The following is a 15,058-nucleotide window of genomic DNA, read 5'->3' as shown; positions in this document are numbered from 1 at the left end:
CGCCAGCTGTAAACTACTGAAATTATTGATCCTGTTTCTTTTTCCATCAAGCATTATGTGGTATGTACATGTAAAATAATGAATTTTTTTAATACAGGATTTAGAACTGTAAAATTAAGGGTTAGAGTGGTGCATGTTCTGGTAAGTGATTGCTGCTTTTATGCTACAATGATAGGATGGGAAAATAAATCCCTATCACACACACGAGACTCAAAAAAGAGAGTCAAAGGATGATGCTGAAAGAGCAGTGTCTTCCCTGACACAGCTTGCAACCCTGCAGTCTCCGTTTGGAATGGAAAGAGAATTAGGTTTGGAAGAGTATAACTAAGTTTTAGATTGTGGTGTAGAAATCCAGGGAAAGAGATAAGTGGAATTTTCAAAATCCTTAAGTGATTTTGAAGCAGAAATACCATTGGAAGTCAATTTGGCATTTTTGAAAATCCGATCCATTATTTCTAGAGAGTGGTATTTCCAGGAAAATAGCAGAATGTAGGTAATCTTGTCTTATGGAGTGAATAGTCAGTGGGACACCGATTAGCTGTGAGATAGCCACTGATATGGGTCACACATAGCTAAAACCCTGCACTGCTTTGATGATATACCTGTCTGTTACAGGAATGACTCCAGTTACACTCACTAGGTTCTTCTGTAGATGCTGCAACTTTAAAAGGAAAGAGAATGAGATATAAATACTTGTATTGTGCTAACTTTTTCTATTCTCTTGTGCTATATAAAATAGGACAGGAAGCCCAGGATGAGGACAGCAGCGACTCTGAAGCAGATGATCAGTGTATCAGTCAAGACGCTAAACCGCAGGAGAGCCAGAGTCAACCAAACAGCACCAGCCACAGGCCTGTACCATCATCATCCAGGGCAGCGGCATGGTCAGCAGACAGCGGCTCCGATGACTCAAGACGTTGGTCAGACCAGCTCAGCTTGGATGAGAAAGATGGCTTTATCTTTGTGAACTATTCTGAGGGGCAAACTAAAGTACATCCCCATGCTCAGGTTAACCACCCAAACCATGTAGAAGTACGGCACTACAGCAAACTTAAACCAGGTACAGGAAATGAGAATCACGTTTTCTCTCTCTCATGTAACTCTGTGCTGTAAACAATGAGCTGTAAGGCTGTATGCTTCTGTTCCAGCTGCATTAGGCACTCTAACGTAAAGCATGAAAGTTTTGCAGGCAGAAGCCCTTAATTTTCTTTTCTGGTTGGTTAGTCATAAGCCAAAAATTGTCAGTAAAGGGTGTCACTTGTAGTATATTAAGGTGCATGTTATTTCAGCTCTTCATGCAAGTGTTTCCCAAATTTTTGAAGACTTCAGTCCATCTTACAGAAAAAGTGAAATCAGTTGTGGCTTTGCAGCCCTGCCATGTGGTGCTAAAGGCCTACCTGGGTATTTTAAGTCATACCTCCTCTGTGTTAGTGTCCTTTCTTTGGCTAGACCTTTGCATATCCTCCTCTCCCTTTGGGAAACAATGGTGTAGAGCTTCATAATAGGATACTTCCTCTCCTTCCTTATGTGCAGTGAAATAGTTTAAAATGTTGACACTTAAAGTATCAGTCAGACACAGACATGTAGGGGAGACACACTGCCCTGGGGGGGCCCCTCCAGGAAGATGTATCCTATCCCCATGAGAGTATGTCAGTAGGAACAAATCTGGTGTGTGACGACAAAGCAATAGCGAGAGGACTTCAGCTGTTCTTTTTTCCTGGCCACTTCTAGGATACAGATGGGAGCGTCAGTTAGTATTCAGAAGCAAACTAACTATGCACACAGCATTTGATCGCAAAGACAACGCACATCCAGCGGAGATCACAGCACTAGGCATCTCAAAGTGAGTAACCCAAACAAAATGGATGGGGGGAGAGGCTACATTCTGTTACTCTAAGATACAGTGAAAATCTGACAAAAGAGCAGCATTTAGAACTGGTTTATTCTAGTCCTGGAATAAAAAGCACATGGCTGAAAACCTGATTAATTTTAACTACTAGAGCTTGTAGTTATGCACTCTCACAGTTGTATTCCCCATTAAGACCAGGCTAACCTGGGTTTGCCATCTCTGGTCTCAGTTTAATACTTGGTATGAACAAATCATTGAAATGTACAGCACACACGTGACCGTCTGATCATCCCCAATTCAGCCAAAAACTGGTGATGAGATTGTAACGGTGAACAAACCTGGTGTGTTGTGGCTCAAATGTCCATTCATGTTCTTGCAGGGATCACAGCAGGATTCTAGTCGGTGATGGTCGAGGAAGAGTGTTCAGCTGGTCTGTGAGTGACCAACCTGGCCGGTCTGCAGCTGACCACTGGGTGAAAGATGAGGGGGGAGACAGCTGTTCAGGCTGTTCAGTCCGATTTTCTCTCACTGAAAGACGTCACCACTGCAGAAACTGTGGACAACTCTTCTGTCAGAAGTAAGCAGCCATTAGTTTTCATTGTACAACGCATCCTAGCAGGAGAGTTTTAAAAAGTGAAAATGTAGGTTTTTTTTAATTAAAACACTACCACTGTCACAATTTAATGGAAATAGTTGGAAAAAACAGGGCCCATCCATCTTTTTAAAATCATTAATGCAGCAGCAGCTTGATTAAAAATTGAACTAGCAAACAAACTATTTTCTTCAACTATAATTACTATATTAACTCCATATATGCAGCACTTAAGCCATGTATTGGAATATGATTAACAATAGGTTTCTAAAACAGTCACAAATTGATGCAATTTCTGAAAATGGACACAGCTTCTATCTACACAAAGACTATTTGTACAAAACCACTACAAGAATAATTTTAATAAGGACTAGTCCAGTCACTGGACAAAAAGTTCCAGTTGTTCTATTCCCAATGCAATGGTGCTATATTTCCCATCACAATCTATTTTTTAAGCTACTTTCCCCACCCCAGCTTGTCTTTGGTCCCGGCAGTGACTAACTGTAAGATACTTTAGGACTGTAAATTAGAGGAGGTGGTTAGGGGAAGAACACTATTACAGTCTTTATTTTCCTCTTTCAGGTGCAGTCGATTTCAATCTGAAATCAAGCGTTTGAAAATCTCATCACCAGTGAGAGTCTGTCAGAACTGTTACTACAACCTACAACATGAGAGGGGTTTTGAGGAGGGGCCTAGAAATTAATGAGGCTTTGACACAAACTAAAGACCAAACTCTGCAAGATCCCAATTCAGCCCCACAGTAACTCACTGAATTAATTACAGAATCGTGCAGTGAATTTGGAAGGGATTAGAATATTGTCTGTTTACACTTATCTTTGTACTGTGTTAAGCACTGAAAAAAAAAAAGGGATCATTGATTTAATTTATGTTGATTGAAATTATAAGGCTAACAAATAAATATTCAAATGGGCAGCAAGCACCAGAAAGACAGGATTGGTAGTCACAAATACAGTACCCAAATCTCCCTATTAACATGGCTATCAAGAGAAAAATCCTCACTTACTAACCATCTGTTCTTGTGGAGCTAGACATCCTTATTTGGGGGTGGGGAGAAGCTTTTTAGAAGATAGTTGTAAATCTGCCTTCTTTGCAAGCAACTGTGTATAGTGTAAATAGGTATAAGGGCCTTTTTATCTAAATATGAACTTAACTGCCTGTTACATGGGTCTTCAGCCTAACCACTGTACTTTGTGTGGCATCTTTATCTCATCTATCAATCAACTTAAATATGAATGTGTAAAAAACTCAAATGGCATTATTTGTATTTTTGTTTAAAATTCAGTCTGTGCATGTTTGTTCTTTCAGTTGCCCACAATATCCTAATTTAAACAAGGCTACTCATAGAAATGACATGGATTTTTTTAAAGGAAAACTTTTTGGGGGAATAGGACTTGCAATATTTTATTCTAATTGTAAAATAACTAGGAACTAAGTTATACACTCTGTAGTTGCATTTTATACCTACCTATTTACCACCTCATTGTTCATATTTAATAAGGCCTCTTTTATACATATGTTACAGCTGCTGTTTTGTTAAGTACTTATTATAGTTAGCAGTTGATTCATGCAATGCAAGAACCAGCTTAAATAGAAATTGGCTTGCATGTAACTCAAAATTAACTTCTCTTGCATAAAATTTAGTATGTTTCTCTTTGGCACCTTTGTTCTGCTGAACATAACTGGATAACAACATCAGAACTGTGTTTAAGTCTTCACCATTCAGTGACAAGACAGTGATTGATAGTTCTCCATTAATTTAATTACAGTATTTTTAATCAGTAACTTATTTTGCACCACATGAGACCGACACTGGCATCCATAGTGAGAACAGTTGCAGAAGACAGGCCCACAGTCATACTTTCTGGGTTTTTTTTTTAAAGCATATGTATATATTTTGTAAATGGGTGACAAAACTGGTCTAGATTTCGGTATATTCACAAACAGAGAATACTTTTAAATAATGGTGAGAATATGACCTAAGAAACGGGCCACACTTGCATCAGTGGATATGCCATGAGCAATATAAAATTACCTTCATTTATGTGGGAGTGACAGTATAATCTGGCCCACAATATATATAGCTAAAGCAAACACAAACTTTAAATTGCACCATTGAAAATATTAGAACCTCTATGATGGTATGAGATTTCCCAAAAGAGAGTCAAGTGGTAACTGAAGCACCTGGCTTTTGTTGATTTGTGTTATTTTACTATTTACCCTGGAACACATTTATGCACTGAAAGTTAAATAGGTATTTTGATACATATTTGTTAAGGATGTGATGGACTGTAACAATTAAATACAATTCCTGTTTTGGAATGTATACTAGGTCCCCAACAGAACAAAAAGGCTTTTTTTTAGAGCTCTTCCACACTATTGAGTAAATGCAGGTTTAGTTAGATCAGTTGAGCCTGTAGATGCCTTGCATGCCCAGCTTGACAAACTTAAGGGAAAAAAAAGGTTTTAGTACATAGAGCTTACATTTCTGTATTAATACTTCTATGATGCTATAATCCAGGTTATGGGTTAATAACTGTATGTTGTCTGCTTTAAAACCTTTAAATGCACTTGAGTCCATTGAAATCTTTTCCCCTGGTTTTTAACTTGTTTTTGTATGGGCTGAGACCTCATAACCAAATTAATTTTTACAGCCAACACAGGGCTTTTCTCACAGAAATGGTGATTGAGGTAAACTAAGTACCACTAAAATAAAATCTGCATATAGAACTAATGCTGGGTTAAGACTGCAGGACTTTCATTGAAACCATTAACTGTGTTCAACCATAGATGCATTGTACCAGTGTTATTCTACACTTTTTACAGTTGGCACTGCACTAAAAAGCAAGGTCATTTACCCTCCTCTCCCCCCCCACCCCCCCACTGCATCCAGTAGTATTAATCCTAATTTACATTTAGTAAACCAATAAAACCCACTCCTCAGGCTTAATTCCTCTCCTGCACTGTATAGAAAACTCTTCTGAAACAACTTCTTGCATTTAGGAGGTGGAGTACCAACATCATGGTTCCTCTGGCAACTGGTGCTGTGGGCAACTGGTTTGTTCAATTGGGGGCAGTCTTTTCTTTTTAGCTTCTAATGCACAAATCTACTTTGGTTTCTCCAAACAGCTTTATTGTCCCTATAAAAATTTGTTGGAGCAAAAACACAGAAGTACACTAACATTAGCAGTCTCTATTCTCTGTGCGTACCTCACATGTCTTCTTGGGCCTTGTAGTATACTTATTAATTCATGTATTCTAACACTTGTATGTAGTGTGCAACTGTAATGTCATGCTTATGAAGATGAGTTTGGCTGCCTCCAGCCCACATTCAATAGCAAAACACTTTAGATAAGTTATTTTGCACTTTCTTATGTATAAAATTGGTAGAAAATTATTTTTGCTTTGTATCATTTAAAGATTCCTTTTGTTTCAGTAAATGAACTGTGTACAAAATATTTATGCAGTTAAAACTGTTTTTAGAAAGTATTTTTAATTTCAGCAAGTTTGGTTACTTGTTGCATGACTATTAACACAGCTGACTTTTTGTGTCAGTGCAATGTATATTTTTTTTGTCCTATTATTAACTTGTAAGCCCTAGTAAATGGCAACTTATTTGTACAGCAACAGGAGTAAATTGAAGATAACTGGCTAAGACTGGAGTGTGGAATTTTGTACTATATTGCAGAATCCAATATCTGTTTTTTTTGGTGGTGATGTAAAAGGCCTGAAGAATTACTATCTAGTGTGCAATCTGTGATATCTGAATGTTCATTGTATATTTGTCTCCAATGCAAAAAGGTAGAGTAACACAATTACAATACATGATTAAATGCAATAGTTCAGGTACTTACGTATTTTTTTCATTTCAAATAAATACCTGCTATTTACCACCAATAGGCTGTTTGTTTTGCATTTATCTTGAAAGAATTTGAATGAGGAAGCAATGGTTGCAGTTGAATACTTACTTTAGGTAGTAATAACTGACCATATATTAGGAGTACCAGTCCTATTTGTTTTTTTTCCCCAAATGCGAGTACTGTAATTCACAAACATTAGAACAGAAAACCCTTGTATTTTGTTTTACAAGTATCATAAGGATTGGCCATGATGGGAACACAAGTATCTCACCCTAATGTAGTCATTCCCTTCTCAAAGTTAAAATTGGATATTCCTTAAGGAATGAAGCATAACCTCCTTCCCCAAGCAAAATTCAACCTTGCCTTAGAATTTCAGCAGTCTTACAAGTTAACATCGGGAATTTCCCCTGCCAGTAACAGTTTGAGCTCATTTGTAAAGACAAAATCAAGGTTGGTGAAACATAAGTTTTTGTTTTTCCTTTCTATTAGTCACATGCTATCCCTTAAAACGTGCTTGCAGGATTAAGTGTTCCAATATTGCCAGATAGCTGGCTGACTTCAACAGACATGCACTGAGGCCAGAACTGGTACAGTGAATGATTGATCTGGGAGAGAAATAGAAATTGTCTTACTGGTAATGGTATCTCCCCCACTTCTGGCCCCTCTTCTTGAGCTGCAGCTTTGGAAATGTATCAGTTTTGGCCACAGCCCCTCTGCTCCTGCTTGCCACAAGAGAAGTTATTCCAAACCTATAAAACTTGCGTATCATGAACAACAAATATTCTATCGAAAACTTTGTACATTAGACTAAGATAGATGGTAACAATCCCACTTCAATATCTGACCTTTGACTCATGAGCCACTTAGGATGGGTAGAACTGTGGAAGTTACCAGTAGAAATGTTCCATTCTGCAGCCCAGCATCTCCAACAATTCTGGACCTCTGGGAAGCAGCTGCCAATGAACAGGTGTAGGGAGGATTATGAAGAAGAAAATTTTTGTAGGAAGTTTAAGTATCCCCACTCTGGAAGCCTATATGCTGGCCCAGAAATATTTTTTGAGCAAGCAGTGTTTCATGAAGGTGTTGGCAGCTTTGCAAATTCCCACCCATGAGGTTGCTGCAAAAATCTAGATACACACTCCCTTCTCCATTAAGTGCCCTCAGGAGAGAACAGACTGGCCTTCAGACAGAGGTCCTTCTTTTGCCCTTGGTGAATGGTGATGGTGGCATAAGCAATTTTTAATAATACTTTGCCAGGGATTCTGTTTTTATATTAAACTGGTCAAATTTTGGAAGTACTCCCACGTACTTCCAAGTCGTCATTCACACACATGAACATCTTTGGGTCTGGCCAGGCTGAATTTATTTCATCACTACCTCCTTCTGCCACTCACATTCCACAGCCAAATCACCTGGCAAGGGGCCTCGTGAGTTTTATGGAAACAATGTAAACTTGACATTATTCCCAAACTTGAGGAAGAGGTCTGTGTAAGCTTGTTTCTCTCACCAACAGAAGCTGGTCCAATAAAATGTATTCTCTCACCCAACTTTTTCTATAGTCAGTTGCCCCTGTCTGAGTGCAATTAAAGAAAATATGATTATAAAACCATGAGTTCTCATGGGGACTCAAAGATGAATGTTAATCTAAAATTCTTTTAACTTGAGCTGACTACCTTTCAAGTTGGTGCACCTTTAAAACATTCCTTTTAGAATCCTAGAATATCAGGGTTGGAAGGGACCTCAAGAGGTCATCTAGTGCCACCCCCTGCTAGAAGCAGGACCAATCCCAGCTCCCTAATCAATTTTGTTGCCCTCCACCGGACTCTTTCCACATCCTTGTGGTACTCCAGATGAGGCCTCACCAGTGCCGAATAGAGGGGAATGATCACGTCCCTCAATCTGCTGGCCATGCCCCTGCTCCTACTCATACAGCCCAAAATGCCGTTAGCCTTCTTGGCAACAAGGGCACACTGTTGACTCATATCCAGCTTCTCGTCCACTGTCACCCCGAGGTCCTTTTCTGAAGAACTGCTTAATCCTGTCTTAACGTGAGATTGAAGGGTTTTTAGAATCCAGTCAAAACCAAAATAAGTCAAGCGCCAGCAGCTATCGGAACCTTTTTTTAAGTTTATGTTTGTGGCGTGTTTAACATCTATAAAAATGAAAAACACAATGTGCACTGGTTTGCCAGCTATCCACTTAACACGTAAGATTAGCAACGCAGCATCCATGGGTCTCATCTGAAATTGCAACAAAGTTCACAGTCAGAAGGGAGGACACATTTGATACCGGAGGGAGATTAAACTGAGAGGCTTGAGGCTATCTAGTATCAATTTTACATAGAGAAGATAGATGTGGGTGAAGTTATTTAAAAAAACCCAAATTTTAGCAGATTACAGTAAAAGCTGGACAAAAGATTTGTCCATCACAAGGTTTTGTTTAATCCTAATTCAATTAACTGGCAAATATCACCCTATTTCACCTAAGAAACGCACACAAAATATGCTACTGCCAGCAGGCTAACTTGTTACTAAACCAGTATTTTTGAAAGTAACTCCTCTTGTCAATCACGAAGAATGCACACAACTTCCACGTGTTCAGTAGTGAGTCAGACAGTTGGCTCAAGGGCAAACCCTATTTTGGAAAACACATTCCTTGTTACTCACACAAGAGAAGTTACTTACATACCCAATTTCATAAGGTACAGCAAGTGCCTGACCAAATACAATTTTGAATCCCTTCAGCTTGCTACATTGTTGCAGAAATCCACTTTACTTTTTTTCTTTTAAAAATACATTTTGTGTCTAATAAATTACAGCCCAAATCATTACTCCTCCATACCCTGAAAAATGACTCAGTGGTAGTTCCCTCTGTCTTCTCCCATTCCACCGGAAGACAGTAGGGACAACTGGCATCCTGGATTCCCTCTTTGTTGAAAGCAAGGAGGCAAAAAATTTGAGAATACTCTCCCTATATGAGGCCCAGTCATTCCCTTCCCTTTTCAGTTGACTATTTCCAAAGCAGAGGGAGGTCAAGACAGTGGCTCCCACCCTCAGAAGAGAAGCAAGGTGTAGGAAGGAAGACTATAACAAAGAATTACTGGTAAGTAATTCTGCACTTGTCATATACATCCCTTTTCTCCTATACTGTGAAAAAACAGTAGGGAGAAGTGGCAGTTGCAGCAAATAATGCCATAGGTGAAGGCTTACCTTAATATGCATCCTGTAGTGCCCTGCAAGCAAGAGATGTCCTGTGAAGATAGACTGTTCAGCTGGTAGTGCTTGAGCCTATGTGAGGAAGACCACATGGCAGGCCAGTCTTAACCACTTCAACAGATGCTTCCATCCTCACTGGCCAGGAAGTAGTTGCCACTATAAGAATGCCCTCCCTGGCCCCGCCACCAAAAAAAAAAAAAAAAATTCAAGGACCAGGTTAATTGGCCTGAACACAAGTTAGACAGATACATACGTTATTTCATCCAATTACAGAAGCCAAAGAAGCTGTTTTTCCCCATGTGATGACCATCAGACTAGAAAGCGCTGCTTAATTTGGAGACTTTGCAACTCACTGAAAGAATGCAGCCTTCAAAGAACGCAGTTGTCATGTCAGCAGCCTGACTGGGTTAGATGGGCTACAGAGCAACAGGCTGGCTGAGGTAAAACAGACTCCAGAGGACTCTGAGTACCTCTCCCAGACCTGAAGAAGAGCTCTGTGTAGCTTGAAACTTGTCTCTCTCACCAACAGAAGTTGGTCCAATAAAAGGTATTACCTCACCCATCTTGTGCCTCTCATCCTGGGACCAACATGGCTACAACACTGCATACAATTGTTCCTTCTCTCTTTACATAGACTAGGAGAAAAGGGAGATATGGGCTTTTCACTGCAAAGTTCAGCCAGGAGCATATTCCTCCCTCCCAGTGCATAGCAGCAGCACTTAGTATTTGTTTGGGCCACACTTGTTTTCGCATTATAGCTGAGCAGTTCAGAGAGACTTTGTGACCAGCTGGCAGTGCCAATTCTGAGAGTAGAGATTGTTAGAAGTGGGGAGAATCAGGAACACTGGAAGCAGAGCACAAAGGATGTTCTCATCAAGTGCCAACAGAAACTTCCTCCAAATGTCTCATTACAGTGCTGTAGAGCCCAAAAGGGAAACATTTTTACTGCAAGAACAAATAACTGCAGTGCAAATAAGTGCATTGTCTATCATTTTCATCAGCCATGAATGGCTGCAACAGCACTGTAGGACCATTTATCATCGGCAAGACTATATCAGAAACATTTTATTTTCAAGTGTGGAAGTTACACTGCATATTACATTCTTACACCACTTTTTCTTAATTGTATAAATTTTTGCTCAGGATCACAAGATTACCATCAGCAAGAAATCATCCCACTCTTAGCATACTTTATGTCCCTCACGAGCAAGGCGCTGGCCAGGGACTATAGTGTGTGGGGCGGGCAGTCAGTCCCCGGAGCAAGGGGTCAGCTCGGGGCAATGGGGCACGGCGCGGGGGTGGTCAGTCCCCAGAGTGAGGGGTCAGCTGAGGGGAATGGAGCACGGCAGGGTCAGGATCCCTACCTCTCTGCTGGAGCTGCGATGGGAGCCACTTCCTTCTTCCTTTGCTCTTCTCTTCCCGCCCTCTGGTGGCAGCTTGGGTTACTATGCCTGACCGGACACTGTCAAGTCCCTCCACAGCTGATGCCTCCCTCCCCACCCAGAGGTATGCAATTAACACGTTAATTTTGTTTTCAGTTAATTGCAGGCATTAATTGACAGCCCTACTTTTAACAACAGACAGGTGCATTTTTAAGAGATCAGCAGCCCACAATGTGTTTGCTATAGAGAAAAAAAAAATGACAAAGGTCAGATCATAGAAGATTTCTGTCCCAGCTTTATTTTCCCAATCGTAGCTTTAATAAAAGATTGAAACAATTAAAACACACATAATATGATAATACCATTTACAGTATATACATTGTTTCTATATTTGTTTTTCTGAACAAGATAATTACAACGGCCTTGCCCAACAGAACTGCAAAGTGACAAGAAATCATTGGTGTAAAATTTAGACTTTTCAATTCAAGCCATAGGACTATATTTACGGAACTAATACATAAGAAACGTGAGGGTAGGCAGGGGGGGAGCATTGAACAGTGAGAGGAAATATTTCTGGCATTTCACAAACGAAAAATTAAGGACCTAATCCTGCAAAGACTTACATCAGGGCCTACCAGAGTAAGCGATAACAAATTTACAACAGTAGAGTAAGTGGTTAACCATTAATGCTTCTGAAAATGATTTTTTGTTGTAACTTTGTCCTTTTTACAATGAAAATAAAGATCCATCAACTTCAAATGATTCACCGTACTCAATGCTACAATATATTCAACTTAATTACATCATATAAAAATTACACTAAAAGGAGTTCAAACATTTTATTTATGTTAAAATTAAATATAATCTCATACCTAAAAGATAAATTTACACCCAACTCTAGTAAGGCTGTGTGTCTTATTGGAAGAATCTACCAAAATATCGTTACCTAACTAAAGCCTTATTTCAGTGTTTATAGATGATTTTTCATCACCCTTTCCTGCTTCAACAAACGCTACCTCCTTTCAACATTTTTTAGAGCTGCTTACTAGCATCTTTCCATAGCTCATAATTTTGGCTGTGCTATCTGTTAACCTTCAGGTTGTGTTGTGTTTTCAAGTTAAAGAGTCCTATATGTGCTTAGTTTCAGTATTATTATTATTATTAAAAACAAACATTAAATTGGGAGTCAGGAAGCACAGCTAATCACTACTGGAAGACAATTTGCTAGCATTATGATTTTAAAGCTGATTTCTTGCTCTATAAGATTTTTTTTTTTGACAGAAGTACCGTACTTTTACAGTAGAATATAAAAATGTATACTAACTTGTTCCCTCAGCTATTTAGTGTTTACATTACCACTGAAAGGAAACTTTATTTTGGAATTAGAACAAACATCTCTCTTTTATAACAGTATATAAGACTATTTTACTATTTACAGATTATATACAGATTACCCTGGCCTAAATGCAATTAGTATATAATCCTGAAACAGAATATACAGTGGTCTCAGATTCTATTCTAATGTAAACAAAAAATTTGAATTCTACAAGCATAAAGCTTGTTAACATCTCTATCTGCTTTCTACATTGTTTTTTCAAGTAGCACCAAGCTATTCTCATCTTTAACCCCTCACAAAAATAATACAGTCAGAGTGCACTCAGAGTGCAGAAGCCTATTTACATTAGGATTGGGGGAATTAAATTTTATCAAGTTAGAGTCTCTAGTACACCAAAAGAAACTTTTTGGCATTCATGTGCTTTTGTACATTATGGGAACAAAATAATTTCCGTTTAAAAAAAAAAAAAAACATTATTTTCATTTCCACTAAGATTTTATTACATGATAAAAAGAATATTATCTAAAATGAAATTAGAAAATAGCTAACTTTAACCATGTTACAGTGTCAACTGTTTTCACACATACATACTTAATTAAGTCTACTGAAAGAGCAGCTGTCTATAAAGTATATATATTTCTCAGCTGAATCCTTACATTGTTACCCAAACTTACTTGAGAAGCTAGAGTTACTCAACTGTTGATAACAGATGGCAGAAGAACCATTCACCATCTCCACCTGGAACTTTGGGCATGTGGTCAGTCAGATAACAGTGACTGCTTTCAGGGGAATAATAATAATAAAAATATTAAGTAAGCAAGCACTTATAGTGCACTTTTCAACCAAGAGTCTCGAAGTGCTTTATAAAGGAGGGAAATATCACCATTTTACGGATGAAAAAAACCTGAGGCACAAGGAATAAGGCTAGAATGAGCTCATATCAGAGAGTGACCAATCATTGGGATGTGAATCTAGGATTGTTGATGTCCATTTGCTGGACTGGAGAACCCTATCTGTTGGTTAATCTCCACTCTAGCTCTGGCTGCATGAATGTGGTTTTGTAATCCAGAAGGATTCTTCCAGAAGAGGAGACTACTGCCAGGGCATCTCAACAGTAAAGGTGACTTTATCTTGCAATGACCCACTGATTTCATTAGAGAATTTTTTTCAAAGCCATTTACTAGAAACTTTGCTAACCTTAGTCATTTGCAGTAAAACAGTAATGGTACAAATCCAGCAGTAACCCTGATATATTCGATTCTAAATTCCAGCCTCAATTTTCTGAGCAACTCTCAAGGCAGACTGTTTTCTGGCAAGTGATGTAATCAGTTGCACAGTAGATAAAACAGCATCTCTTTACTGCAGTTTGGTTATTCTTCAATAACCATTTGAGACGAAGTATGATGGAATTATTGCTAAGATATATAGTACTATAAAACTTGCATTAAAAGCAACAACTGTACTGATGATACATTAAAAGTTGCTTTAAAAATTGCACAGTGCCAGTACAATCTTAACATTTCCTCAGTTTAGTTATTGTGATATAAAACTGCTGAAAAGGAATAGTTATTTTAAAAACTATTTAACCTGTCAGGCTGGATACCGAAGGAGAGCTCACACCATCAACTTCAGAAACTAAAATACACGTTAAATAAACAGTTATTTTACAAGCAAACTTAAATTTTATATGTGTCTTATTAAATGTTCACAGTAGTTTCAGGAAAGAAACATTTATGTCTTCAAAACTACTATCTACTTCTTGTTCAACCACTATTACTATGCAAAGTTGTAACTTGTTTTTTTCAGTGCTTTTCTGGTAGGTTTTTGGGCTTTTTTTGTAGTGCACCATTCAGTCCAACTATCTTCTCAGTGATGGCTGAAGGATCCCTTTTTCAATTAGATGAGATTTCAGGATTTTGTATACATTTAGTTGCTGTTCTGGCTGAAGTACCAATAGTTGTTGCAGTAATTTGCTGGGATTTGGACCCCTGTCAATGAAATTCAAGGGAAAAAAAATTTTATTCAATAAAAGCTCTAAACCTACCATACAAAAGTGACATCTTTCGTTTTTCTCCCTACTGTATAAATGCAATGTCCACTTTTTGAGAGAGAGAGAGAGAGAGAGAGAGACACAGACAGAGAGACACTGATTTTTCTAGTGTAATGATCTCTCCAGAACGTATGTGTTGTCTGGTGAGCATAATTAAAACCTGCTTTCTCTGACTGTATCTGTTGTACAAAATGTAATAAGATGTCTTAACTGGGTAAGCCACAAATGTAATATGCATAAAGGCTGCTGCTGGTCACGGTGAGAATGTGACCGATTCCAAAATCGCTTGCTTTGACTCTCTCACCCTATGTACCTTCCAGGATATTCACGCAAACAAGCTGCATGCCAAAGAATGAGCCAAGTGACGTGAGATGAGTGTCCAAGTGATGCCTGTTGCATGTCTTTTGACCACCGGGAAAGGATCTTGAAACAAGAAATCCAAGGGTAGAGAGGACCTTTCTGCTGCAAGTCTCAGCCTTAACATATTACAAAAACCTCAAATGACGTTTTGTACATCAATTATAGGAAAACAGACATTTTTGATTATGGCCCTCCCATAGGTGTTTGGTAGGGCATGTCTCTTATGACTTTTTCCTAAACATACAGTTAGATCATGTTTCAGTGACCAAAAAACAATCACAATTATAGCTGGCTATGCTTGTTGATTGCTGACATGATTATCAAGATGTTCCTTTTTCACAAGCATAATTCTCAGCAGTTAAAAATTGGCAGAAAAAAGCATTTTCCATGGTGTAA

General features: G+C 38.6%; 2 protein-coding genes across 11 annotated transcripts in view; one reads left to right on the top strand and one right to left on the bottom strand.

Moving 5' to 3' along the window:
• Positions 1-6,121, top strand: part of WDFY3 (WD repeat and FYVE domain containing 3) — a 262,135-nt gene extending 256,014 nt beyond the window's left edge. For all 9 annotated transcript variants that reach the window (XM_073340560.2, XM_073340559.2, XM_073340566.2 and 6 more), the window contains 4 exons: positions 740-1,060; positions 1,732-1,843; positions 2,229-2,426; positions 3,024-6,121. In XM_073340560.2, coding sequence (XP_073196661.2) covers positions 740-1,060; positions 1,732-1,843; positions 2,229-2,426; positions 3,024-3,144 — 752 coding nt within the window. In that variant the 3' untranslated portion in view covers positions 3,145-6,121. The remainder of the gene's footprint in view (positions 1-739; positions 1,061-1,731; positions 1,844-2,228; positions 2,427-3,023) is intronic.
• A 6,079-nt stretch (positions 6,122-12,200) lies between these two features.
• Positions 12,201-15,058, bottom strand: part of CDS1 (CDP-diacylglycerol synthase 1) — a 65,128-nt gene continuing 62,270 nt past the window's right edge. For both annotated transcript variants that reach the window (XM_073340556.2, XM_073340557.2), the window contains exon 13: positions 12,201-14,240. In XM_073340556.2, the coding sequence (XP_073196657.1) occupies positions 14,111-14,240 (130 nt within the window). In that variant the 3' untranslated portion in view covers positions 12,201-14,110. The remainder of the gene's footprint in view (positions 14,241-15,058) is intronic.

This window comes from Lepidochelys kempii, chromosome 4 (genome assembly GCF_965140285.1).
Source record: "Lepidochelys kempii isolate rLepKem1 chromosome 4, rLepKem1.hap1, whole genome shotgun sequence".
NCBI classification, from domain to species: domain Eukaryota; kingdom Metazoa; phylum Chordata; order Testudines; family Cheloniidae; genus Lepidochelys; species Lepidochelys kempii.
This window is presented reverse-complemented; position numbering and strand designations above follow the sequence as displayed.